Source organism: Mustela putorius, unplaced genomic scaffold (assembly GCF_011764305.1).
Source record: "Mustela putorius furo isolate JIRA1106 unplaced genomic scaffold, ASM1176430v1.1 tig00000139_pilon_pilon_pilon, whole genome shotgun sequence".
NCBI lineage: Eukaryota > Metazoa > Chordata > Mammalia > Carnivora > Mustelidae > Mustela > Mustela putorius.
In genome coordinates, this window is record NW_025421293.1 from 6,085,011 (window position 1) to 6,112,982 (window position 27,972).

The 27,972-nt window shown below is 49.1% G+C and overlaps 1 protein-coding gene and 1 pseudogene across 1 annotated transcript in view; one reads left to right on the top strand and one right to left on the bottom strand.

Annotated features, from left to right (window-relative positions):
- Positions 1 to 140: 140 nt before the first annotated feature.
- Positions 141 to 27,972, bottom strand: part of FKBP6 (FKBP prolyl isomerase family member 6 (inactive)) — a 28,082-nt gene continuing 250 nt past the window's right edge. The window contains exons 2-9 of the mRNA XM_004761654.3: positions 27,786 to 27,903; positions 27,252 to 27,341; positions 26,094 to 26,296; positions 25,165 to 25,284; positions 19,447 to 19,641; positions 19,210 to 19,319; positions 17,709 to 17,801; positions 141 to 619 (exon numbers count right to left, since the gene is read on the bottom strand). Of these exons, the coding sequence (XP_004761711.1) occupies positions 17,711 to 17,801; positions 19,210 to 19,319; positions 19,447 to 19,641; positions 25,165 to 25,284; positions 26,094 to 26,296; positions 27,252 to 27,341; positions 27,786 to 27,903 (927 nt within the window). The 3' untranslated portion in view covers positions 141 to 619; positions 17,709 to 17,710. The remainder of the gene's footprint in view (positions 620 to 17,708; positions 17,802 to 19,209; positions 19,320 to 19,446; positions 19,642 to 25,164; positions 25,285 to 26,093; positions 26,297 to 27,251; positions 27,342 to 27,785; positions 27,904 to 27,972) is intronic.
- LOC123390728 lies at positions 21,731 to 21,904 on the top strand (annotated as a pseudogene).

Below are 27,972 nucleotides of genomic sequence, written 5' to 3' on the forward strand. Positions count from 1 at the left end.
TGCTCTGGCTCTAGAAAAGAAACCAGTTCTGGCTTTCGCTGATCCCACTGGTCTTAATGAATGGCTGTCTCTCTACCCTCGACCCCACCGAATGACTTTACAAGTTTAGTTGAATTCACACAATTAGTTTATACTCGATCTTGCAAGGACAGAGAAAGGTTTTATTTATTTACAACAATAACGCGTGTAACATAATTCTCTCTCTCAAGCAGAAAAGCGTATAAAACACACAAAGCGATCTCTCTTTGTATTTACCCCGGGACATTACCAGCCGGAAGGGGGGCTGGGACCGGGAGAAAAGCCAAGGACTGAGTCCATTGAAAAAACAAAACAAGAAACGGCCTTTTTAAAAAAATAGCATTTTTCTACTCATCGGTAGCTACACTTTCCCCTACTCTGTGTATGAAAACGTGAAACAGAAAACAGCAGCTGTGAAAACACACTTCGGCAGCGTCGGAGAGGAGGCAACGGCCCAGGGCTGTGGAATCCCAGCCCCGACTTCCAAGCGCGTCCCTGCCGCACGGTGTGTGCCGAGGAGTTCATTCCAGAAAGCCCCCCGTCCTGCTGATGGAGAGCTCCAGCAGCCTGGCCACTTCCGTCCGCAGGTTGCTCGAAGAATCTAGGAGTCAAACACGGCAGTTAGATGTGCGCCAGGACACAGCTGCCCAGCGCAGAGCCATCGCAACCGGGAGGTGTCCCATGCGGCACAGTCCCGAGTCCTAGAGCCAAAGTCGGCCCTGGCTGGGTCTGCGGTGACGATGCTAGGCGGGACACCCCAAAATAAGAGACACAGCTCTATCCTTTATCCTTTTCTCAACTGTTCCCCAAGGAGGGACACTTCCTTAGCCACTTAAAGACGTGAAAAATACTCCCCAAAGAATCGAACACTTGTGGCAGCTGCTTTTCAGCCGGCGACCGCAAACGCGTCGCACACGCTGGGGCGGCACAAGCCGCTCGGGAGGCGAGCACACCGGGAGCCTGGACGAACCTGTCCAGGGCGGCAACGCAGCCCCAGTGGCGTCACAGGGCCAGACAGACGACACACACCGGTGCGGAGAGACGGAAGACCCCCGCTCAAGGCCTGGGGGCTGCCGCCGCGGCTGTGCTCCTCTGTTTCCTCACCTGTACCCGGGTTGGTAACACGACGCTCCCCCGGCTGCTGCGGGCTGGCTGGGCGGGTGATCTGCGGGCTGGAACCTGCCGCCACCCCTGATCAGACCTGCTGACCGCCTTGCGGTCTCTGCCTGCCCCCCTCCACCGCACCCCTGCTCCCGGGCTGCCCGAAGCCACGCTCCGGAGCCACGCTCGGGCCCTGCGGCTGCAGCAGGCTGGCCCTCGACGGCCCGGGAGGCCGGCAGGGCGTTCCCAGCGCCAGTGGGAGCAGAGGGGAGGAAGGACCCTTCCTGCCCCTGCGCGCAGAGTGGGGTGTCGAGAGCAGAGGAGCCCTTGCCTGCGCCCCCGGCCCCTGGGTGACCACAGCAGTAGGTGGTACAGGCCAAGGCCGGAGGGGAAGGCCAAGGCTCTCTCCTCCAGCTGTCGGTGTCGCTTCTCACTTAAATCTCGAAGCCTGTGCTGGCCTTCACCGCAAACCACAGTAGAACACGGCACCTGGGACATTCGACTTACAAATCTCAAAGTCACCACTCTTACGGAACTGGTTTCCAGCGGCATAAAGAGATGAACGCATACAAAAAGATGAGTGTTACTAGAGAGCAAGCAGGCTCCCGGGACGCAGGGTGACGCCACTGCTCTTTAACACGAAGACCTCTCTGAGGGGACATTTAGGCAGAGGGAGCCCCGAGAAGAGCGAGGCGGCGGCTCTCCAGGCTCCGGGAATGCGGATGCAGACGCCGGGAGCTGGACATGCGACTGCAGTGAAGGTGACACCTCGGCAAGCCGGGTGGCCTGGGTGAGGTGAGCGAGGGGAGGGAAGGTGGACGGGGACCTGCACTGGCAGGCGGGCGCCACGTCACTGGGGCCACAGAGAACTCAGGCAGGACTTTCCGGTTTTACCCAAGCACTGCTGAAGGTTCTGAGCACAGAAAGAGCTTTTACGAGAAGCAAGGGGAGCCTGGCTGCTCCTGGGGAAGAGCCCGCGGCGGCATAAGAACAGGAGCAGGGAGAGCAGTCCCCTCTGAGCCGGGCTCTCGGGCCGTTCTGCCCAGGACCCCGGGGTGGCAGCTGTGACGCGGTGCCAGGTTCCTGGTCCAGGCCTTTGCACAATGGCAGCTTCACCCTCCACGAACCCAAGCTGCCAGCTACGTGCAACCGGTCTGAGGCCATCACGCTGGACGGACGGGCCATGTGTGGGCTCCTGTCAGCACTGCCCTGCCTGGCTGGAATGGACCCCGTGCCCACAGCAGGGGGGCATCTGCGGTCCTCGGCTGGGCAGCCGGACAAGGAGAGGATGGGGGTATGACTGGGTCGGAGCCACGAACGCCAAAACAGCCAAAGCACTTTCCTGTCCGACCCCAGCGAAGTCTTGGAGAAAACAGCAGGCTGGCCATAATCTCCCGATCGTTGGCGGGACCCCTGATGCACGCACTCCGAGACACGGCCAGCCCTGGGGCCAAGACCCATGCGACACTTCTTCTCATCACTGGCCCCTTCTGTCCAGTTTGAGGCCCAGCAGGACTTGCAGTGTTCAGGCCCAGAACCTACTGGTGAATCAACACAGAGCTCAAGCCCTAGAGACGGAAGGAGACTGACTGCCCCAGGCTCACGGAGCACAATTTAGTCATTCTACTACGAAGTCTACCTGTTTGACACAAACAAGAGTCATTCTATCGTTAAAGCGAAGGAGCTAATTCACCCTCTACAGATGTGAACCCTTTGTTCTAGGTATCGTATATGGCATTTTAAGTCCATAAACAGAAATTCTGGTACAATTACTTACGTAAAAATAAAATCTTGAAACAAATAATCATCTCTACACCCAAACAGGGCTTGAACCCACAACCCTGAGACCAAGAGTAGCAACACTCTACTGACCAAGCCGGCCGGGCGCTCTGGTACAACTATTTGGACATTTGAATAAAAAATAAAGATCTCTATCCCTACTTCAAATTAAGGATAGAAATATACTGCTAATAGCTTTAAAACTCTAACCATAAAGAAGAACTCTCAGAACACTAGAGGGACACAGACCTTTCTCACTGGATTATGGGGAAATGTAATAGACAAGCACATGAGGAGACGCTTCCCTACTAAGCCAACGTGAGAACCGGACGACGGGCCCCTCCCATGGGCGCGCGCACTTCCGGAACTCCAGTCCTCGGAAGGGGGGCCCCCCGCATACCAGCACCTCGAGCTGGGTGCCGCTGGCCACCCTAGCCCACCCCGCCGGGGAGCCCTTCCGTCCGCAAAGTTGCGCTCAGGCTCATCGCACCCTCTTCTACCCGGCTCTTGCGCTCCCAATTCCAAGGTTTCCTCACACTCCTCCCTCTCAGGCATCAAGCTGCCTATTAGCCCGGGAGGAGCAGCAAATTTAGTTTCCTTCCACTTCAAACTCTCCCACTCAGTTTCAAGGTCTCTCAATATACCAGGTCCCAGAGATGCGCCTTCTTAGGGAAGCAACTGTTCTTTTGTGTACGAGGACCTCTGCTGCTCTCCCCAAGCAACCAATTAAACATGCACAGTATTTCTCTCCCTGCCACATCAAAGACTCGGTATTATAAAAACATTAACAGCAGGTCAAAGGGTAAAAGAAAAAAAAGACACGCTTATCTTTGTGACAGGAAGGCATCTGATACCAGTCACTCGGGAGAAAAGTTTTTAATAAAAGCATTTCCTTAACATGATAAAAAGACGACTATCTCACCCCGAAGTCCCCATCACGCCCACGAGCTGGGAGTGACAGTTCAATCATCGCAGCAGGGAAAGACATGAGTGCTCAGGGCTGTCACCACTAACCAATACTCTTCCAGAAGCACTAGCCCACATGCTTAGATGGGGCTCTGAGTAAATAAGAAACGCAACTGGTAGAAATACTTGGATAGGACGATCATACACCTAGAATATCCAGCGAAGCAAGTGATCAAGTAATGTCACTGACCACTGTCGAAAAACTAAAAAATTCACAGGGCTCCTCGGTGGCTCAGTGGGTTAAAACCTCTGCCTTTGCCTCAGGTCACGATCCCAGGGTCCTGGGATCCAGTCCCACATCAGGCTCTCTGTTCAGCAGGGAGCCTGCTTCCCCCTCTCTCTCTGCCTGCCTCTCTGCCTACTTGTGATCTGTCAAATAAATAAAATCTTTAAAAAAAGAACTAAAAAACGGACAAAGGCATTCAGTTACACGGAAACAGGCAATATTTGTAGAAAGGACACCTGACTCTGGAAACATGTGAAAAGATGCTTGATCAGGGACATGCTACTTCCGAGACCCCCTCTCAGATGGACCACACTGGAAAAGATTAAACCTACAATAGAGAGGATAGCAAAGGTATAGGACAGACTCTCTCAGATGCTGCCAGAGGGGACGTGAATTGGTACAGCCACCAGAGGGATCGATTTAGCAACAGCAAGTTCAGTCAGAGGAGCACAGATCACGACCCAAGGACACATTTATTGTCACAGGAGACTCAGGTGTGGGGACAGGAACTATATCACCTCCTGTTACTGTCAAGAATATCGTAATATCGGGCACCCGCGTGGCTCAGGGGGTTAAGTGTTTGCGTTTGGCTCTGGTCATGATCTCAGGGTCCTGGGATGGAGCCCCATGTTGGGCTCCCTGCTCAGGTGGGAGTCTGCTTCTCCCTCTGCTTCTGCCCCTTCTCCCCTACTCATGCTCTCCGTCATGGGAAAAAAAAATACTGTAATACCGTCCTACTAGGATGGAATGCTACTCGTTTTGTTTTTTTTTTAAAGATTTTATTCATTTGTCAGAGAGGGGGAGAGAGAGAGAGGAGAGGGCGTGCACCACAAACAGGGTGTTGGGGCTCAGGGAGAGGGAGCAGCAGGCTTCCCACTGCAAGGAGCCTGATGCGGGGCTCGATCCCAGGACTCCGTGATCATGACCTGAGCCAAAGGCAGACGCTTAACTGACTGAGCCACCCAGGCTCCCCTAACTCACTGATTTTTAAAAATGAGGTGGTAGTTCTTTGAGTGCTAACTTAGAGATCACCGAAAATGTATTTAAATTTTATTTATGTATTTTAAGCAATCTCTATGTGCCAGATGTGCAGCTTGAACTCACATGCTGCTCTGAGAGTCAGGAACCCCCAAAATGTATTTAAACGCAGTATGGTACAAAATACAGGATCCTATTTGTATGGAAATGCATATACACCCACCTTCTCAAATATTCACAAAAAACCCTTGAGGAAGGATACATAGATAACATCAACATTGGTTACCTCAGGAGAGTGGGCTTGGGGACTAGGAGATTTATACTTCAACTTCAACCCTTTCCTTTTTTTTTTTTTTTTTTTTTTAACTGTAAGCATGTGGCATTTTTATAGTTTATTTTTTAAAAAAGATTTTATTTATTGGGGCACCTGGGTGGCTCAGTGGGTTAAAGCCTCTGCCTTCAGCTCGGGTCGGGATCTCAGGATCCTGGGATCAAGCCCCACATCAAGCTCTCTGCTCGGCGGGGAGCCTGCTTCCCTCTCTCCCTCTGCCTGCCTCTCTGCCTACTTGTGATCTCTCTGTCAAATAAATAAATAAAATCTTAAAAAAAAAATGGTAAAAGGTAACTTCATTTAAAATGGAACCAGAAGGCCAGAGGCTTTAAACCACTGAGTCACCCAGGTGCCCGCATTTTTATAATTTTAAGACTGACGAGAAGTTGTGGGTGTGGGGTGGGTAGGAAAAAAGCGAAGTGAGGATGGCGTAACTGTCAGATAGATAATGTGTACATAGGTAGATCGGCATGCCAGCATTTTCTACCTTTAGGTTTGAAAATCTCCATAAGAAAAAGCTTAATAAGAATCAGGGTGCCTGGGTGGCTCAGTGGATTAAGCCGCTGCCTTCGGCTCAGGTCATGGTCTCAGGGTCCTGGGATCAAGTCCCGCATCGGGCTCTCTGCTCAGCAGGGAGCCTGCTTCCCTCTCTCTCTCTGCCTGCCTCTCTGCCGAGTTGTGATCTCTCTGTCAAATAAATAAATAAAATCTTTAAAAAAAAAAAAAAAAAAAAAGAATCAACTGAAAAAAGAGAAAAAAGTGTTTCCCTCTGGAGTGTGTTCCACGAAGTGACTTTCGACATAAATCCTGTGATCAATATTCATTCAGCGCAAAGCTGTCCCCAGGCATGCTGATGGCAGAGGTAACGGACAGGATCGGACGCTGAGGTCCGAGGAGGTTCAGTTAGTCGAATTTTCAAATGGGAGCCAATAAAAAGTAACAGTTGAGCATAAATGAAAAGGTATCAAAATGAAAAGGTTCACATTTTGCAAATCTGATTCCGGTAGCACACTGAGGTGCAGCCGGAGAAAGAGGTCACCTTGTCTCCAAGGCTCCGGGAAAGATAAGCCGGGACACCTACAAAGACAAAGGCCGCCAGACTCAGGCAGGGGACTCAGCCCCAGTTCCAGCGGGCCGACTCCCGCCGAATCCATGAATACTAACTCAGCAAGCGGCTGCCAAGGGGAGCAAACCCAGGCCTGGGGAAGAGGCAGCCCACGTGAAGTCGAAAGTCCAGCAAGGCCAAGATCGGTGTCTACAGTAATCGCACATAATAGCGAGCGGTAATCAAAGAAGAGTGTGAAAGTGTAACAGAGAAGCCGGCGAAGTGATGTAATCCTGAAAGCCTGAGCCGGAGGCCGCGGCGCCCAGGATGTTGATGCTGGAGACAAAGCCCTGGGGCCGGCGGGGCAGGGGGAGCAGGTTCCCACGGGTCGGGTGCCAGCCGCACCCCGTCTCCTAGCCCCATCCACGGCCCTTCCCTCGGGGGCCACCGCAGGGAACCAGGGTGAGCAACCGTCAGCCTGAAGCGGCATCCGCGAGGACTGATGGCAACAGCGGGTCTTAAAAAAACTGAGGAGAGCTTCAGATCCCTGTTCGAAAAGCCAGAGAACGGGCCGACATCGTACATAATCGGTGGAAATTGACAGACCCTCTCAGGCTGTTCTCTTCACTGGGCCTGTTTCTTCAAACACGTTCCTCGGCCACTCGGAGAACCTCATCTGTGCATCTCGAGTGATTCCAGCGGAGGGCGAAGCATCGGCGAAGGAGCCCTGGCCCCTTCCAACCCCGTGACGTGCTGTCTGGCCTGGGAGGTCCTCTAGGTCATCTCTCCTGCCACCCTGCCCGGCGGCCGTTCAAAGTGGACACTCACTGCCGGGCCCTCCTTCGCCTGCCGCGCCCCCAGCCCCCGCCCCGGTTCTGGGCTCCACACCGACCCTCACTAGGCTGTCCAAGGTTGGCCTCCCCCTGGTGGCCCTCAGCAACCTGCCCCTTCCCTCGGCTACATCCGTCCACTTCTTAGTGCTGGCATGACTCCGGGTCCCTTCGGCCGCCTTCCCTACCTGCTGGGAATGCTGTCCGGCTCCCTGAGTGATTCCCCAAGCCCAGCCTTTCTAGGCTTCACCTGAGCCAGAGAGCACTCCCGCTGCCCACGCTGAGCACTGCCCCCCCTTAAGGGGAGCCCAGGACCTACCACACAGCCCTGCTGCCCTCCCTCTGGTGGCCACTGTCCGAGCTCACGGCCATCAGCTGCTGCAGTGCCACGGCGAAGGCCCAGGGTATGTGGTCAAAGAGGTAAAAGGTTCCACCCAGCTGCCACCTTCATTTCAAAACCAGGTTTGTATTTAATGACGCAACAGAAGCCCAAAGGGGTTAATGGACTTGGCCAGGGTCACAGCAAGGGAGTGAAGACGGAGAAGCCACATTTCCCGTTTCTCAACCCCCATAACGGGTGGTAAAGGGCACTTCCATAATCACTGATTTTGAAAATTAGAAAAAGGAGCCTAGTTATCTGCTGACACTTAGTGAAGGAGACCTTGCCCACAAAGAACACAGAATCCGCTAAAGTAAACCTTAGTAGGAAGCAGGTCTGGGGCCTGTTAGAGCTGCCAAGAGAGGATGTGGAGAGAGGTAAGGAGCCAGAAAAACTCTGCCGGGGAGAATGCTTTCCCGGGAAGGGGCAGAATGAAAAGGTGCCAACCTCAGTGAGTTATTTATAGTCGCACAACAAAGGGAGGACTTCAATGATACCTCCTGAGCTGGGAGGGAAGGCATTTCACAGATACTCAAAAGATCAAGGGACTGTGTCTAACCGTTTGCCTGGGAAGCGACATGGCCCTCATCAGACAACAGGAGATGCCTGCCTGGCCCAGGTACCCTTGAGAAACTACAACTACATTCTGAGGAGGGAAAAAAAAAAAAAAAGGAGATTCAGAGAAAGAAAATCGGAAGAACTAATGATACACAAAATTATGAAACTACCTCTAAAGAAGCGATTATTTGTCTGGGACCCAGACGAGTCTCACTGGAGGCCTGAAATGTCTTTACAGATTCAAGAGCAGATTTGAGAGTTTCTTCTTAATCTCTTCGGGAGGAGGGGGGATCAAGTAAATTCCCCACCTGGATCCATTCCCATGCTGTGGGGAAATGATGATTTGCTCTCCGCGCTTTCCTGGCAACTGACCAGCTCGGCCCGGACACAGGAAGGCTATTTTGGAGCAAGGGAACCCTTGATCCCAGAGGACTCCGCTGGCTTCATGGCTGGCATCAGGCTCTGTGGGGCCTGCTGTTTCGTGCTCACATCAGGCCAACTCTCTGAGCCAGGACTAAATCTTGGAATTCCAGCTGCAAGAGTGTACTCCGCAGCTTCCGACTGCCGACAAAACGCTTCTTGTTTTTATTTCTTTTTCTTTTTAGTTCATTTGAGAGAGAGAGAGAGAGAGAGAAAACACGTGTACACGTGAGTGGGGGGAGAAGCAGAGGGAGAGGGAGAAGCAGACTCCGTGCTGTGTGTGGAGCCCGACATGGGGCTAGATCTCCCGACTTCTAGAAATCGAGACTTGAGCTGAAATCAAGAGTTGGACGCTTAACCCACCGAGCCACCCCAGGTGTCCCGAGACAACATTTTTTAAAAAGTCTGTTAAGATACTCTTTTTCCTGAGGCTGCCCGTGCCCGAAAGGCTCAGTCCTCTTAATTCTATAGCTCAAAGGCTGCAGCTTATGTGTGGAAAGCGGAGAAAAAGGAAGAAATTCCTAAACATTGAAGAGAAAGAGAAAAATCCATGACCCCTGGTGGTAACACTCCAACCAAAGAAAGCTGCTGAATATACTAAAAGCTTCCGATTTCATCTGGGGTTTAAATTTCAGATCCAAAGGAAATGGTCACAGTTGTTGATACATAAGCACAAAGACCTCCACAGCAAAGGGTCTAATTCTTTGAGCTTCATTCCTTCCCAAATCTGCAAAGTGGAAACAATAATTTCTCCCTCAGAAATGCTGGGGAGATCAATGGGCTTGTGACTATCTCGAAGCACTACAGACAGAGGAGCGCTCCGTCTCTAGGAAGAACGGTAGAAAACCCTTTGCCCCGAGCACTCCTGTTCACTTGCTACAGACCTTGGCTTACTCCCACAGCTCAAACATAGGCATAATAGGAATTCCAAAAACCACACAGAAACAGCAACACAGGTAACTATGTACATACTCAAGACAGCTGGAAGTAGATATTCGAATTTACAAAACATTTAATTAACATTGTTCACGTGAAAAAGGGTTCTTACAAATCAGTACTCAAAAAGACCCAAGAGAAGAGTGGGGTTGAGCCCACTCAACCTCAGAGAGGTTGGCACAAAGAATATAGATGGCTGATAAAATCACAAGAAGCTGCTCAACTTCACCGAAATTGGGGATATATGGATTAAGATGACATAGCACTTGTACCCACTAATTCAGGGGGGAAAATCCACCTGAGGAAAAATGGGGTAGGCTACTTAAGAGTTGGAACCCAGTGCAAAGGATCCCAGAACATTCTGTTTGGCTCCCACCTGCTCAGCCTTAAGAAGGAGGAGGGCCTCCACTGCCCACGTATAAGGACTCCTGGCCCATTTTTTAACGGCTACATTCTTGAACTTGAATAGGCAACCAAGAAAACACCAACTTGTGGAAACTCTACAACATGGAAAAGAGAAAGGTCAAAGCAAACAGGCAGAAAAAGAAACATTTCACAGAACAAGAGAAAAATGTACAGGGATGGTCCTTATCTTCTAGAGATACGTAGGGAAATGGGAAATCCTGTGGATGAAAGGGCAGCATCACTGGGATCCGCTTCAAATTAACCTGACCGTGCTAGGGGTGCAAAGGAAGTATGTGGGGTCGGAGATGCAAACATTGGCGTTATGTTGAGAGCTGTTATAACTGCCGGAGGACATGAAAAGATATTTCTGCAAAGAAGACATCCAGATGGCCAACAGACACATGAAAAAGTGCTCCACACATCACTCGGCATCAGGGAAATACAAATCAAAACCACAGTGAGATACCACCTCCCACCAGTCAGAATGGCTAAAATTAACAAGTCAGGAAATGACAGATGCTGGCGAGGATGCGGAGAAAGGGGAACCCTCCTACCCTGTTGGTGGGAATGCAAGGTGGTGCAGCCTCTCTGGAAAACAGCATGGAGGTTCCTCAAAAAATCGAAAATAGAACTACCCTACGACCCAGCAATCGCACTACTGGGTATTTATCCTAAAGATACAAACGTACTGATCCAAAGGGGCAAGTGCACCCGAATGTTTATAGCAGCAATGTCTACAATAGCCACTATGGAAAGAACCTAGATGTCCATCAACAGATGAACGGGCAAAGAAGATGTGTATAAATACAATGGAATACTATGCAGCCATCAAAAGAAATGAAATCTTGCCATTTGTGACGACGTGGATGGAACTAGAGGGTATTATGCTGAGCGAAATAAGTGAAGCAGAGAAAGACAATTATCATATGATCTCCCTGATATGAGGAAGTGGTGATGCAACGTGGGGGGCTTAGGGGGTAGAAAAAGAATCAATGAAACAAGATGGGTTCGGGAGGGAGACAAACTATAAGAGACTCTTAATCTCACAAAACAAACTGAGGGTTGTTGGGTGTCAGGGGTGTATGGAGAGGGTATTTGGGTTATGGACACTGGGGAGGGTATGTGCTATGGAGAGTGCTGTGAAGTGTGTAAACCTGGCGATTCACAGACCTGTACTCCTGGGGCTAATAATACATTATATGTTAATTAAAAAATTTAAAAAACAAAACAAAACAAAAATGAACTGCTGAATACTGAGGGAATCCTATTTTTCCACTTGTTGAAGTCTGAGATTTTTCATAATAGAAAAGTGGGGGCAGGAGGGGAATTGGGATACTATGAAAAAGGGAAATCTGAGAAGATCTTGTGGTTTCAGATACTTGATTGGCTGAAATGAACTGAAATCAACAAGAGATTTGGAAAATGAAGCATGTTTCCCTGGAGGGTGAGGGAAGGGGAGAGAAGACTTTAAGGAGACATGAAGGACCTGGAGATGCCCTGCAGAAGGTCCAACATCCGATGAACTGGAGTCCTAGAACAAGAGGAGAGAAGGAGAAAAAAAAAAAAGGAGGAAAATGTCATCAAAAGAAATCTGGAATGGCTTAGCTCTCAAGAACCTGAACCTCTAGAATTCAGGTGCCTAAATAAAGGACTCGAGCTTCTGGGGGCACGTGGACACACTGCTGTGAAATTCCAGAGAAGGTAAAAACAAAGAGAAATATTTTTACCAACACCCCGGTTGCTGGGGAGGAGCTCTGGGGGGAGGAGTACTGACAGGAGGGCCGTTGCAGGGAGGGGGCTGAGCGGGGTGGGGGGGGGTGTGAGGGCTGGGTGTGGAGGGAGGCACAGTCGGAGAGTGGAGCTCTTTGAAGTGGGGTCTGGGCAGGGAGAAAGGTTCTAACGGGGCCGGGGCAAATCCTAATAGGGGGACAGCTTCTAACGAGGAAGGCAGCTTTCAGCTGGAGGACAGGCTCCGAGTGCGGAGGGGGTTCTTTTCATTCTAAAGTCTACACCCAGCTCTATGTTTATAATCAAATGTGTGTTGGATGTGTAAGGAGGTGAAAAATCATATATCCAATTTTTGGCTGTTATTTGAGAATATCAGAACAAGGAAGTAAACCAGGAGAAGAGATCCAGTAGGTAGCAGATGCAACCCAGGAGAAAAAAAGAAACCCCAGAATGGCAGTGAAGTATCAGGCCTATGGGACACTCGGTACAGACAGTTACACAGAAAGGGAGATTTCCAAGAGGGAGGGCCCTGAGAAGAAAGGAAGAGTCATAGACTTAAATAAATAAATAAATAAATAAAGTGTCGTAGACTAAATGGTACCACCCAGTTTTTGAAGAGGTAAGGATAAAAGCAAATAGTTCAAAAACCAAAAACAAATGCAGTTTGAAATTGTAATTGCAAGTGCAAATTGAAATTGAAAAACGAAACTCTTAAAAAAAAAAGCATAGCAGGGCGCCTGGGTGGTTCAGTGGGTTAAGCCTCTGCCTTTGGCTCAGGTCATGATCTCAGGGTCCTGGGATCGAGCCCCGCATTGGGCTCCTTGCTCAGCGGGAAGCCTGCTTCCCACCCACCCACCCCAACCTGCCTCTCCGCCTACTTGTGATCTCTGTCAAATAAATAAATAAATAAAATCTTAAAAAAAAAAAAAAGAAATAATATCGTCTATCACAACAAATCAACTGAGACTAGTCCAAAACTGACCAAAAAAAAAAAAAAAAAAATCAAGAAATCACAATATAAACACAATATTTAGCTACATGGAATACAGAATATTTAGTTACATGGAAGAATGCCCAGGAGAAACAGAAGTTAAAATTGGATTCCTTTGGTAAATCATTTTGTATTTTTTTTTTTTTCCCCAACTTGGTGGCTCGGGGCCAGGATTTGACTCTGGGTCTTTCACTTACTAGTTACAAAACCTCGCCAGGTGAGCCCCTTCACATGAACTTGTTTATGAAATGGAGAGGAAGCCTACGTTACACAGATGTTGAATTCACCCACATAAAACATGGAAGAGAATGTCTGACCCAGACATTGTTTAATAAATATTTTGAAAATGTTTAATAAACATTTTGATCAAAATTAAGAAAAAAATGAATCCACGCTAAGTAACGCTACCAAAACAATCTGGAAGGAAAATAAGAAAAACCAAAAGCCAACAACATTAAAACTGCAAAACTATGCCTAGGTCAGACGGCGGTGTCAGGGAGTCTTCTCAATCTTTCCACACCGACCAGTTAACCTTGTAAACTCGCCCACATTCTGCCTTCTCCAGGAAGCTTTCCCCATCGTCACTCCTGGTGTGCACCAGGATCACCTCTGACCTCCCAATTCTGCCCCCCAGCCCCCCCTTAAAGTTTCTCTTCTCCAGAACAGTTTTAGTCCCTTCTATCATTGCCCACAGGTCATCCTGCAAAGCCTTTGGCATCGTGGTCCCCCTCCAGCTAAATTCCCATCCAGCACTATAGACTCCTTCTGACAGAAGCTCCCTCCCAGCCATTCCAGACGGGAGGCCTCACGCTCCTGCCTCCCTTCTAGTCCTGCTCCCGTGCTTCCCTCCAGGCTGTCACCACCTCTCCCACACCCGCCACCTGCCAGACTTTGCCTCCAAACGCGCCCTCCCCCTGCCCGCCTTCAGCAGCTGTTCAGCATGGGCTGGGCAGAGCACATCTTTCCCCTCCTTTGATTTCTGCAGAGCGCAGCCCACATTCCCAGGACGACTGAGAAGCTGGGACAATCCCCAATCCCCAGCGGACCTCAGCTCTGAATTCCTGGTCTTCTCCCCCAGCCTGCAGGCCTGTCCCCAAGGCCACCCTTCCTTGAGGCCAGGCTCCAAGGATGTTTTCTCTGATTAGGCGGTTTCCCTTCACGACACTCCCCGAGTGCTCTGGGAGTCCACGGATCACCCCGTCCTCCCCAGGAGAGCTCCCCGTGCAGACCAGAACCACAGGGGCAGGACTGGACTGCTCCGGGCCACCGCTACCCACCACGGAGCCTGAAAACAGTCCGCCGGCAAGAGGCACTTCGAGCAGCAGCGAGGAGTGGAGAAGGGCCACCGGTGGCCTTCGCCAGCTAGGAGTCGCACTGGGTCCTTTCTGAACCAACACCTTCGCTCTGGATCCAGATCTGTCCTGCTTCGTTTCCCTGAGTCCTTTTTCTAATGCTAAGCAGAGATGGGAGTGGCCGTCCTCTGTAAGCTGGCGACTCCCTACGGTGGCATGTAGGAGCAGGAAGGACCAGGAAGGTCACTCATCACACAGTCACCCAACTCCAAGGGGCCTCTGGCTCTGCTCAGACAGACCCTAACAGGAAGCCCCAACTCCCAGGACCACCCATGTTCCCGCAGGACTGTGGAAAGGCCTGGCCCGGGAGCAGATGCTTCCAACAGGGCCTTCTTCAAAAAGTCAGTCAAAAGCAGCAGCTTTCCAAAGTGGGCTCCCCATGCTGGAGGAACCTAATGACATGGCAGGTAGGGCGAGAAAGTAAATCTTTCATGGGAAGCCAAATTCTGTCTTCCTGTTGGAAGTCCACTTATGGTCCTGTCCTTCGGCGGCGACAGAATGAACGCGTCTATTTCAGGTCAACCCTTTAAACAGCTGAAAACCACGACAGCGCTCACTTTACATCTGTTTTCCAGACACAATATAAGCACGGCGAGGCTCTTAGATGCCGGCATGTTAGGTCGGGAAGGACACACTCAAACTCGAACCAAGTGAGCAGTGAAAAGTACAGAAACCGAGTTAGGAAAATGGAAAGTTGGAACACTGTTAGCACTGAGCGTTTCCAACCACGCCGCCACCGGTTATGAAAGCTCTTCGGTGCCCCTGATGGAACCAGCAGTACTGGGGATAGAGCGACGAAGGTCTTAGCCAAGTGGACGGTTAGGAAGTGCCTATTTACGGAAGGTCTGACCGAGGGCACTAGACCCCGAGCCCTGATCGCGGCCCCAAGGCCGCTGCAGGAACAGCTTACGCAGCCGGAGCCTGCGGTTTGCCATCAGCCTTCAGCTCTCCCCGCACGCGCGCGTTGAAAGGCTGACTTCCAGCCTGACGTCGTAGCTCGCGTGTGTGTTTGACCTGCCCTCTGCAAATCCACACGAAGGGAGGGGACGGCGCCGTGGAAGCCGGGACGAGTCTGCTCCTTGGCACCACTGAGCTCCCCGCAGAGCAGGAGCCACGGGATTCCTCCCTCGACTCCCCCGTTCCCTCGAGAGCGAGCCGGGAGTTCACCAGCACTGAGCACTGCTACATGCCCTTGCTGGGCGCCTGCCCTTTTATCTGCCCATCCTCTTCCTCCCCTTGCTCTCTGGGACAAGCGGCCCTCTTGTCATCGCTCCCCACATCCCTACTCTGTGCTGCTAGGAAGGGGCGCCCCCCATGGGACTCTACGCACCCCAAGGGGCCAGAGTCCTGCTCTGGGATTTTCAAGCTGGAGCCCTGGTGGGTACAGGAAGAAGAGGGAGGTATGGGGTAGGGGAGTGTTTGGTCTCAAATAGGAAGGCTGTGGAAGGGTCCCCTGGGCACGCTTTATGGAGGGAGAGCATGTGGCAGACACGGGACGAGGGCCTCGAGGCCTTCAGAGCTTCAGGTCTCTACCCACCCAAGACCTCGGTCTTCAACAGCTCCGATTCTGCGAGTTCCCCCAAATCCCTTCCGCGAATCTCTTTCTTAGCCAATGCTAGCCGAAGACAGGTTTCTGTCCCTGGCAAGGGCGAGTGTCCTGACAGCCAATACAAGAGGCAGCCTGGAGGATGTGGTTTCAAAGAGGCTGGTCTAGCATTTCGGCTATTTTAGACTTGACCCAACCAACACTTACTGAGTGCCCGTCATGTGCTGGGCACGGTTTCAGATGCCAGAAAATACAAAGCCTTGTACTTGGCCTCTGATCCCAAAAAACGTAGTCTGCTATGACCAGGAGCTTCCAGAACGTTAACTGAGAGAATGCTCATGCCACCAGAAGGATAGACTCTCAGAAAACAGATCATGGGGATTTAACATCTTGAAAAGAACAAATTTTGTCAAGACTAGGTTGGTCGAAAAAAATCTGAAAATTTGTACGTTTTAAGTGACGGACTAGTCACAAGTACAACAGAAAAAGGGTGTAGAAGAGAGAACACCAAAGACCCAGAGGCCAAAATGTGTTAAAATCTCAACAGCAGGAGCGCCTGGGTGGCTCAGTGGGTTAAAGCCTCTGCCTTCAGCTCAAGTCATGATCTCAGGGTCCTGGGATCGAGCCCCGCATTGGGCTCTCTGCTCAGCGGGGAGCCTGCTTCCCCCTCTCTCTGTCTCTGCCTGCCTCTCTGCCCACTTGTGATCTCTATCAAATAAATAAATAAAATCTTAAAAGAGTTAAAAAAAAATCTCAACAGCAGTAGGAGTAGAATACTAACGGCTCTTTTAGACCCAAACATAGTCATTGATAACTTGACAAGACACTCAAGACGTAGGAATATCTGGGAAACCATCTAACAACTCATCAGGTCCCAAGGCCTTAGAGACACAGACAGCCGGGGGCGGGGTGAGGGGAGCGTAGAGACGGCAAGCAGCAGCTGCCCCACGGACTTTCCCAGATCTGTTTCCAGGACGGACCCTGGAAGAACTGGGTGTTCGCTAAACGGAAGAACTGGGTGTTCGCTAAACGGCAGAACATGTCTGATGACAGTCCAAAATGTCTGGTAGAAAGCCAGCAAGCACCCCTTCCTGTCGCACGTCAACAGCAGCCAAACAGGAGAAGTCCTCTGGCTCCTGTCTCTGTTCAGAAGACCTACAAATACTCCCATGTCCCTGAAAGACCTGAAGGCCAAGGTCACAGGGTCAGAGTCTGTGATAAAGGCAACACCGACTTCTGATACGGACTGCCTGTTTTCGACAGGGCCGAGAACTGCGGTTTTTGGAACACTTGTGAAAACGTCTGGGATGAATGGGCCTTTTCACGGCCGCCTTCTCTCAAACCTCTTTTGTTGAGAGATGTAAGTGGCAACAAAGAGGAGACTTACTGCCACGGGCCCATTCGGCAGCTGTTTCTTTGTTGCTCCTTGTTTAACTTCTCTCAAGAGAGCAGAGTTATCCACCCAGCTAAGCAGGTGTTTAAGGCAGGTGATTTTGTCTCCACTAATTTTCTTAAGTAATAGTAAACCAGACTAGAGAGTCCACTCATGAACTCCCAGGGAAACCTTAACCCTGTGCCCGCTAGACCACTGGGCGTCTGCTGCTGCGGGAAGGTTCGGTTCTGCTCTCCGGGGGGCTCTAATATCTTCCGATCTCTCGTACTCACAGTAAGCAGAACTTAAGAGTCCCAGCCCATTCCTGCCCCTGGACATCTGGACTTTTGTCCTTGTTAACAAGTGTTAGTTGTAAAGTGATGTTGGAGGCTCCCAGATAAACCATCCCCTTAATGACTATATTCACAGGTTCATGTTCTAAGCTCCCTTGAGGGAGAGGTTACCATAAAACAAGGGAAGCACTTTTTAATTTTAAAGCTTAAGACCTCCTACACCTATCCATTTAAAGGCCAACTCTGGGGGAACTTTCCAGTCTTCTCCCTGATCACCTTCACGAGAAGGCCCTCCACATGGTCACTGTGCCATGAGCCACCGCCAGGAACTTTCTACTCCCATCTACGGTCAGTTGTAGACAGCCTCTATTCCCTGGTGGGCCTAGCAGAGCAACGATCCTTCCATACATTGGACAAAACCCCGAAGCCTTTAATGCTTCAGCCCCTTGATTACCTTTAAGTCTCTCCTACTGTAGAGGCATTATCGTCAGGAGCAAACATTCGGTGACACATCTCTTTCTCTTTATCTGTGTAGTCCTTGTAAGAGCTGGAGACGGAAATACACGCTAGTTAGAGAACGTCTGTCTTTGCAGGAGGTGACATCTGGTGGCTGGAACACCGCCCTCCGGGCCAGAGAGGCTGAAAATTCAGCAATCTGAAGTGAAAATTCACTTCAATCTGAAAATTCAGACTGAAGTGAATCGGGAGGGGAAGGAAGGCGTGCTGGAGAGGCGGGGAGACCCCGGGCTCCCCGCAGAGGGGACAGTCATAGCCAACCTCTACCTCGAGGCTGTTCAAGAAGCCCTTGGACGAAAAGCCCATGATCTGGGAAGACTGCGGCCTTAAAGGCTGGGAGCCACTGTGAGGCCTGCCGGGCTCGGTGTCTTGCCAAGTGGCCTCATGTTCCGTGGCCTTGAACTTATCTTGAGATTTCTTTGCTACAGAATGGTCAGATTCCCAAATTTCTACATCTAACTTACAAGCATCCTGGCAGGACGCCTCTTTGTTCTTTCTGGCACCCTAGGTGGGACCGACAGGACACTTTTAAAAGCCAGCAAAGGGGAATGTCTGGCTGGCTCAGTTAGTAGAGCATGGAGCTCTGACTGCGGGGTTGAAAGTCTGAGCCCCACAATGGGTATGGAGATTACTTAAAAATAAGACATTTTTAAAAATAAAAAAAATCGTTTTGGTTAAAAGAAAAAAAAAACCAGAAAAGAAATTGCTGGACAGCCTTAAAAGGCCTGAAATATATCAAATGGATGTAAATATAAGAGGTACACACTCCTGTGACTTTTTTAGCATCAAAAGCGTTAACTAGCAATCTAGAGTAAACGTTGAATGTCAACAGGTGCCATACAGGACAGCAAAACACGTAAAAAGACAGTGGATAGATTATGAGCTGTTGGAATTACGGACAACTATTTATGGGCCGATATAATCGTTGTAGAAAATTTTGAAGACAATGTCAATAACCACAAAGTGTTGTGTGACTGAAACACTGGTACAGAGCCTACTTGTGTGACAGGAAAGTCACCCTGGGGGTAGGAGTCAGACCTCAAGGAGCCACTGTAGACCCAACAGGATCTGCAGGGCACCGTTCTGGCGTCTGCTCAGAACAGTGGTTTTCAGTTGACGGTAAGCAGGGAAGAGTGGTGGCAGAACAAGGCCCTTCTTAAAAATTACTCCGGCCCAGCTGTTTTCGGGTGCTTACTCTGGGGGTAGAAAGTGGGGAACAGGGAGAAGGGAAATGATTCAGACTTGAGTGGAGGACTGCCCCACGCCCCCCCTCCCCATGAAGCTGCTGGTTGAGCACTTCCCAAAGCCAGCTCTAGGGGGCGCTGCCTCCTAACACACGCTGGGCAGCGCTCACAATCGGTCCTTTACTAGGCGGAGAGACCAGAACCCCAGGCGGGGCAGGAGCCTCTTGGGTTTGTGCTCCTGCAAACGGGGCTCACCTGGCCAGTTTCTTCAGCTCATTGTTGATATCGTGATTGAAGGGCTGTTCCTTCTGGGCTCGGACTAGAAAATCCCGGGCCTTCTGATACTCGGTCATGAGAAGACAGGCCTGTCCAAGGATAGAGTTTTACAAATACACTTGGTGAGGAAAGACAGCATTTCCCCAGGGCCCAAGTTCAACACCGCTGCTATCCTTTCTCGGGCATTTGTTCTCAAGTCCCTGGCCTCTGGCACACCTGTCCACACCGGAAGAGGGCCTTAGCATTCTTCTGGTCAATGATCAGAGCTTGTTCTCCATAGCGCAAGGCCGTGGTAGGCCGCTCCAACTTCAGGTATGTTAAGGAGAGGTTAAGAAGAACCAGAAGCTTGGCTGCTGACACCAGGTGCTGCTCTCTGGGGGGTGCTGATCGTCGGTGGAGAAGCAGCAAGGCCTGTGGAGAGGGAAGACAGGTGGTCAAGGGGAAGCTCATAATCTTATTATCGAAAGCCCGAAGAATTCAGAAAAAGAGTATCAGAGGTAAAAAAGAAAAAAATGAGCTCAACACGTTGAAGGACACACTATTGATACATGAGAATTAGTTGTAGGTCTATATTCTAGCCATAAAACAATCCAAAAATGAAGAAAACCACTGCATTTACAATAGCATGAAGTCACAATAAATTCAAAGTGCAAGAACAGTATATTGAAAACTACGAAGTATTGTTGACGAAATTTAAGAGGATATAAATAAATGGAAATATATCCCATGTTCATAGGTCAAAGAACTTAATACAGTTAAGGCAGTATTTCCCAACTGATCTACAGATTCAAAGCAATCACTACCAAAATTTCAACAGCCTTTTTTGCAGAAATGGTCAAGCTGACCTGAAAAGTCACATGCAAATTTAAGGAATGCCAAGTAGCCAAAACAATATTTTAAAATATTTTAAAAACAATATTTTAAAAAATGGAAGACTCGCACTTTCAAATTTCAAAGCTTACGACAAAGCTACAGCAGCAAAGCTGGCGTGGTAATAGCGGAAGGACACACACAGATCAAGAGAATAGAACTGACCGTGCAGACTGAGCCTCTACTTCTGTAGTCAACTGATTTTTAACAAGGGGACCAACCCCATTCAACAGGGAAAGAGTAGTCTTTTCAAAAAAAGGTTCTGGGGGTGGCGCCTGAGTGGCTTAGTCATCAAGCTTCTGCCTTTGGCTCAGGTCATGATCCCAGGGTCCTGGGATCCAGTCCAGCATCCTGGGATCCAGTCCTGGGCTCCAGGCTCCCTGCTTGGGGGGAAGCCTGCTTCTCCCTCTCCCACTCTCCCCTCTTGTGTTCCCTCTCCCGCTGTGTCTCTCTCTGTCAAATAAATAAATAAAATCTTTTTAAAAAGGGAGAAAAAAGGTGCGGGACAACTGGATGTCAACATGCAGAAGAGTGAGGTTGGGTTCCCACTTCAAGCTACATACAAAAGTCTATAAAATGGATCATAGACCTAAATGTAGAGCTAAACTGTAAGATTTAAAAGAGAAAGTTAAGTGTAAATCTTCAGGACTTTGGACTAGACAATGGTTTCTTAGACATTATGTAAAAAGCACAAATCACCAAAAGAATAGATAAACCAGACTTCAGAAGTAAAAACTTTTGTATTTCAAAGGACACTATAAAGAAAACAAAGAAAATGAACAAAAATCAGTATAGCCATTGCTTACTGGTTTAAGCTGATAATATAATTAATGACTTACTGCTGTTATTACCTGTAACCACAGGTAATTCAGTGTATTTTTGTTTTAAAGATTTTATTTATTTATTTGACAGAGAGAGATCACAAGTAGGCAGAGAGGCAGGCAGAGAGAGAGGAGGAAGCAGGCTTCCTGCAAAGCAGAGAGCCTGATGCAGGGCTCGATCCCAGGACCCAGAGATCATGACCTGAGTTGAAGGTGGAGGCTTAACCCACTGAACCACCCAAGTGCCCCAATTCTGTGTTGTTTAATAAAAAGACGTTCATACATTCCTGAAAAGAAAAAGATTGTGAAGACACAACTCAAAGAATGGGAGAAAATATTTGTAAATCCTGTTTAAAAAACCCTAGTATTCAGACAATATAAAGAAACTTTTGTAAGAATGAAAAGACAGAAAATCCAATTAAAAATGGGTGAAGACTATGAACATTTCTCCCAAGACGACATATAAATATCCAATCAACACACAAGTTATCGGGAACCGCCAGTCAAACTTAACGAGATGCCACCTCGCACCCACTCAGGATGGCTTTAACTTGAAAGATGGAAAGTAAGTGTCAGTGAGGGTGTGGAGTAGCTGGAACCGTTGTATTGTTCGTGGGAACGTGAAGCGTCGCAGGCGCTATGGAAAACAGGTTGGCGGTATTTCAGCAAGTTAAATGGGGGAGTTACCACATGACCCGGCACCTGCACTGCTAGGTACAAACAAGAAAAATGAAAACCCAAGTCTACACAAGAACTTGCACACTGGTGTAAAAGGCAACATTATTCACGATAGCCAGAAAGACGAAACGAGCTTTGCGCAGTGGCAGTATCGTAGCCAATGAGGTTTATCCGAGGCGCCATTATTGCTAATTGAAAGGCGAAATGAGCCAAATGCGCACGAATGGTTGAACAAAACCCAGTACGGTCCACATAGTGTACCGCTCAGCCTTAAAATGAATGAAATTTGATAGATGCTATGACACGGATGAACCCTGAGAACATCCCGCTAACTGAGAGACGCCAGTCACAATAGGACAAATACTGTAGGATTCCACTTAGATCAGTACGCACGGAAGACAGACAGATTCCTGGAGGCACGAAAGAGAATAAAGATTGTGGGGCTGGGGGAGCAGGGAGCACAGGCAGCTAATGTGTAACGGCTGAATGATGTTAGGGATGGAGGAAAATGTTCCAGAAATGAGTAGTAGTGGCGGTCACGTAACACTGAATGCACTTAGTGCCACTGGATTGTGTACCTGAAGATAATTAAAATGATACATTTTAGGGTCTGCACATTTTGACCAAAGTTAAAAGGTAAAAATTTTTAAGACAGAAGGAAGGACGAATACACATGGCAAATGGATGAACCCTGAGAATATTCTGCCGACCGAAAGGAACCAGGCACAGAGCATCACATATTTGATCGCTCTATTTACGTAAAATATCCAGGAATAAGCAAAAGCACAGAAACAGGAAGTAAAACGGGCTACGGGGTGTGATGGGGGAATGGAATGTAACTGCCCACAGGTACAGGGTTTTTGTTTTGTTCTGTTTTGTTTTCTGAGGTGATGAAATGATCTGGAATCAGACCGTGTTGATAGATGCGCGACCTGTACGTTTTAAAAAAGTGTGAATTTAGAAAAGCGCAATCCAACAAGAACGAAGAACCAGAGGATTGGTAACACACCAGCACATCAGTACAGACGGCAGAGTCCTGACCGCAGAACCGAGGGCCGCATACGAGGGGCTGGCCGCCAGCTCAGGGCCGAGGGAACAGACAGAACCAGTGGTCCGAGCTGGCAGACAAGAGGGGCGGAGAAAGAGAAGACAAAAAGATGGACACTGAGAGTCAAAAAAGGGAAGCAGAAGCTCAATCCAGACGGCCTACCAATTACCGAAGAGTCCCCAAAACGAAAAGACAGAAACAAGGACAAATTACCAAAGAAACAGCTCAAGAAAGTTTCCCGGAACAGAAGACAAGTTTTCTGAATGAAATGGCACGCCTGGGGCTCAATACGACAGCTTTTCAAACACACACACAACCCGCTGGAAGACTGAATAACCCCAGAGGAAAAAAAATCCTTAAATCTTTACAGAGAAAGAAAAGAAAAGGTCACATAGAAAGGGACAGGAACCTAAATGATAACAGACTTCTTGACAACAACTGCAAAAGCTAAAATCAAACAATATTCTTCAAAATCTGAGTGCTAGAATTCGATACTCAGTTATGCTAACTGTTAAATGGGTGTTAAGTACAAGAATATTTTTAGAAATGAAAGAATATACTTATTCTATCGCCACAAGGGGTAAGTGGAAAAAAGCAACAGGAAGTCCGCAAAGAGAATCCCAGGGCAGCCCAGGACAAGAACTCTGGACCAGAATGCCGGACAGCAGAGGGAAAACACTAGTGAAAACCAGAGATCCACCTTCCAGAATGAGAAGTAGAAGAAGTTAAAAACAGCAACTAAAGCGTGTCGAGTATCAACTCACAATGCCAGAAAAAGCCACAAACGGACTTAAAGAGGGCCTGGGAAGTTTTGTCCCCTCCGTGTGAGCAGGCTCTGACTCAAGAAACCTTACAATATGAATAGTATCTGCGATTCAAGCTGACCGTGAACCCAAGGCCTGTACCCTTCATGTTTAGGACCTTGACTCTGTCAGCATTCTGAAGGACAACACACTCACGCACTTTCCCGTCGGTCTCTTGAGCATATGCAGAGAAACCAAACGAGGCAGATACCACGAGACACCCACCCCAAACCCCAACTCCCTCCTCCTCTAACAGACCTCAAGTTCGTTCACAGCGGTGGGTATACAAATTAAACTAATATTTCCCAGATTCCCACACAGTTACTGGGGTCCACTGAATATGGATCCGGCCAAGGATAGAGAAAAGGAAATCACGAGGTGGGGGTACTTCTGGAAAGCGCTTAACATAAATACACCAGACTCCTCTCCCTTCCCTTTCTCCTGCCTGGGTGACCCCGTGATGCTACAGGTTGAAACACCACCTTGGGGTAAAAAAAGGACCTGTTTAAGGGTAGTAAAACAGAAAGAAGGAACCTGATCCTTTATGGCTTTGTGGAACTGACCTACCAGCCTCGGACTGCCTCCCCTCCCATTCAAAAAAATTTAAATTATGGTTTCTTTTCATTACATAATTAACTTTAAGCAAAATGCGAGCTTCAGAGCAGGGGAGGGGCCAAGAGAGAGACTCTTAAGCAGGCTCCACACCCCACGCACCACCCCGATGCAGGGCTCGATCTCATGACCCTGAGATCATGACCTGAACTGAACCAACAGTGGGATGCGTAACTGACTGAGCCACCCAGGCACCCCTAAATCTGGTTTAAAGTACAGTTTTTCAAGATTCTGTTGCTTGCAGTTGAATGCAAATCCTGAATGAATTAGGCTTACCTCACAAATGACACAAAGCCAGAACGATCCTAGACTCTAAACTCAGTCCTTATGGCCTCTAGAATCTACGGGAGAGTTTGGGATACAGAAAATTCTCAGATTTGGTGAGTGAGTTACAAAGCAAACAGCGAATTCCTGTCAGCATAACCTATGCAAGGAGCCAAACCACACTCAGAAGCCTGGTGGGAATGGAGTCACTTCAGAGCTAGAAAAATCTCCACAGTCAGAGTGACAGGAAATGACAATGGCAAATGGGACGGAAAATCAGTTGGTGGAGGACCTAATCCCAGAATAAGAACTTTTAAAGACTTTTTACTGTAATACACGCAGGTAATGACAAAAACAAGTGAAAAGTTCAACAAACTTTCACCGTCTGAACACACCCATGTGACCACATCCAAACACAAACACGGCACACAAACACAAATCCCGTGTCTCCTCTCCTGGTCATTATCCCCGGCAGAAAGATTTTGTAATGAGATTTTGCTTTCTTTCTTTCTTTCTTTCTTTTCTATCTCTTTTTTTTTTTTAAAGATTTTATTTATTTATTTGACAGGCAGAGATCACAAGTAGGCAGAGAGGCAGGCAGAGAGAGAGGAGGAAGCAGGCTCCCCACTGAGCAGAGAGCCCGACGTGGGGCTCGATCCCAGGCCCCTGAGATCATGATCCAAGCTGAAGGCAGAGGCTTTAACCCCCTGAGCCACCCAGGCGTCCCTGTAATGAGATTTTTCTTAAGGACTGCATGTGAAGAACAGAGACAAACAAGAACTTTCCCCCGAAAAGAGCGCGTCCCGGGTCTACATTCATACTTGGAAGGCACCCTTACCCGCTTGTACCTCACTTTGGCATCATAGAACCGATTCTGGCGGAAAAGGTAGTTGCCAAACTCCCGCTCAGTAGCTGCCACTTTTAAGACCTTCTGAAGTGGAAACTCATCTTGTTGCTCCTGAGGACCAAAGACAAGGACACCGAGCAAGGAAACGGAAAGCCACGACAGCACGACGAGAGTGCTAGTACCGCTGTCAGTTTCCCTCCTTCCGATCACGCACTTTGGTTCAGGGCCGTCTGTGAGCCAAGCCCTGGGCCTGGTGCCTGTGCAGAGGTCATCTCTGTGGCTCCCAGCAAAAGCTAATGGGATTTATTTCTACTTTATTACTACATTGTGTATGCAAGGGCCAAAAAAGTGGTCTGGTTCTTTAGTCCTCCTAGAGATACTCCCTCAAAAAACATTGTCTTGTGGAATTAGAAACTGACAGAACTCGCCAAGCATGGAAAGCAGGTCTCACAACAACCATTTATCCAATGCATTTCACCTGCCCGAGGCCCTGCTGGTCTTCCTGGCCACAGTGCTGTACGCTGGGTACTGGTCAATCACCCACAGAGCCTCTTTTCAAACACGGTGTCCTGGCCTTGTCCCTGCCTGAGGATTCCCAATCAGTAGACCCCAGGTGGGCCTCAGACAAATGGTCACGGTCCTACAGGGAGAACCAGGCAAAGGGTGACTAAAAGATCACCTCAGACTGCTGGTCCAGAACAAACCCAAGGGTGGGCCTCGGCTTGGAACATCTGCCCATACATCATAGCCATTACTAAGACGGGCATGTACCGGGAAGGAGGGGAACCCTCCCCCCACCGCCACTGCCACCGCCACACACGGGGTAGAACGCGGGGCAGAGCATCACCATCACAGAAAGGTTTTACCGAAACCAAACCCATTCTCTAGTCAAGTACGGACACCCACGCTCCAGAACTTACAGCTGAAAGGGCACAAAACTTGTCTGACTCTGCAGAGTCCAGGAAGTCAAGCAGCTCGATCTCAAACAGGACAGTGGTGTTTGGGGGGATCAAGGGAGGGCAGCCCATGGTTCCATAGGCATAGGTTGGTTTGAACAGAAACCTGGCCAGCTCGCCTCTTCGCATGCTCAGAAGGCCCAGCTCCATGCCCCAGAGTGTAATATCTGAAAGAGACAAAGATTTTGAAGTTCGCCCAGCCTCCTGATTTACTGTTGCCAATTTCTTCCCCCTTCAAGTCCAGATCTTCCCACATCATACTCCAAAACTTCCACACGATGGTCCTGATCACTTCTCAGTTTCTTTCCCACTGTCCCCAAACTCCAACTTCTCTGGGCTCTGCAACAGTCTGGCCTCTCTCCCACTGTTCTTCCTGCAAGGAAGTTCCTGCTTCCTCACCCCAGGCCCAGCTTCCATCCTGATTGGACTCTTACTCAAACTCCAAGGCTCACTTTAAATGCCCCCTCCTCCATAAAGCCTTCCCTGATCTTCCCAGATGGACTTAATTATGCCTTCCTTAAGCACTCCCACAACACTACTTAAACCTCCCCAGACTTCACCTGATTCTGTGAAAGTGCTCTAACTTCACCGCCACCCTAGCGGAGATGTTTTAATCATCTGAGTACATCTTCTCTTTTCAGCATGTGTTACGAATACTAAGTCCCCCATAAACATTGTTAACAAATAAACATACCCTTTCATTCTCAGGATGCAAAGGTGAACTTGCCAGGTAAACCATTTCCAGAATATCTTGACCTCATCGGGAAATGTGTAGGAGAACGAGGCTGGTTTAGCAAAACCCAGCCTCTAAAAAACCAACTCAAAGACTCCATGCTCTGAAGAGCTTCCCCAAAAGAATCCCTGCTTTTTCGGGCACCCGGGTGGCTCAGTGGGTTAAAGCCTCTGCCTTTGGCTCAGGTCATGATTTCATGATCCTGGGATCTAGAGCCCCGCATAGGGCTTTCTGCTCAGCGGGGAGCCTGCTTCCCTTCCTCTCCCTCTGCCTACTTGTGATCTGTGTCTTTGTCTTTCAAATAAATAAGTAAAATCTTAAAAAAAAAAAAAAAAGAAAAAGAAAGAGATAAAGAACCCCTGCTTTTCCAGCTGCTCATCTCAACTTACCCTCTCCAAGTTTCATCAACCGAGGAGTTTTCCTAAAACAATTAGAATCAAAAGGCTTGTCCATATGCTCCAGATATCCAGAATATTTCACTAAAACAGAAAAAACAATACAAGCAAAAGAAACCAAGCATGCACAACTCTACGTCAACTCACAGTTACCCCCCCCCCCAAAAAAAAACCCAAAAAACAAAACAAAACCAAAAACGACAAAAAAGCTCGATGGGATTCAATGCGTTCAAACCATCTCCCACCCTGATAGGACAAATCTGCTCAACTTTCCCACGCCTGCCCTTTGGCTGTTTCAAGATCTTGGCTGGTGAGCCTCAATGACCCTTATTCATAGTGGCCTCATGCAAAGGGGAGAGGGCTTCCCTTGCTTTCCTTTAATAACAAGAATTTTAACAAACAAGTGGGTTCTACCTTTTTTTTTTTTTTTTTTTAAACATCACCTTCCCTGCCCACCTCCCGAGGTAAGGTGCAAAACACGCTTAAGGACCGATCCTTTCGCGTCGCCAGCTGGGAGGCAGACGGTACCTAGCACGGAAGCATCGGGGGTCACCAGCTCTCCCGCACCCTCTCGGATGACGTCCTTCAGCACGCCCCGGTCCCCGGAAATGTCCAGCATCCTCCGACCTAATCTCTGGTACGCAGACTTGCGGGGAGAGACACAAAACCTCAGAGCCCCCGGCTGGCACCCCGACCCCGGCACCCCACGTCCGTG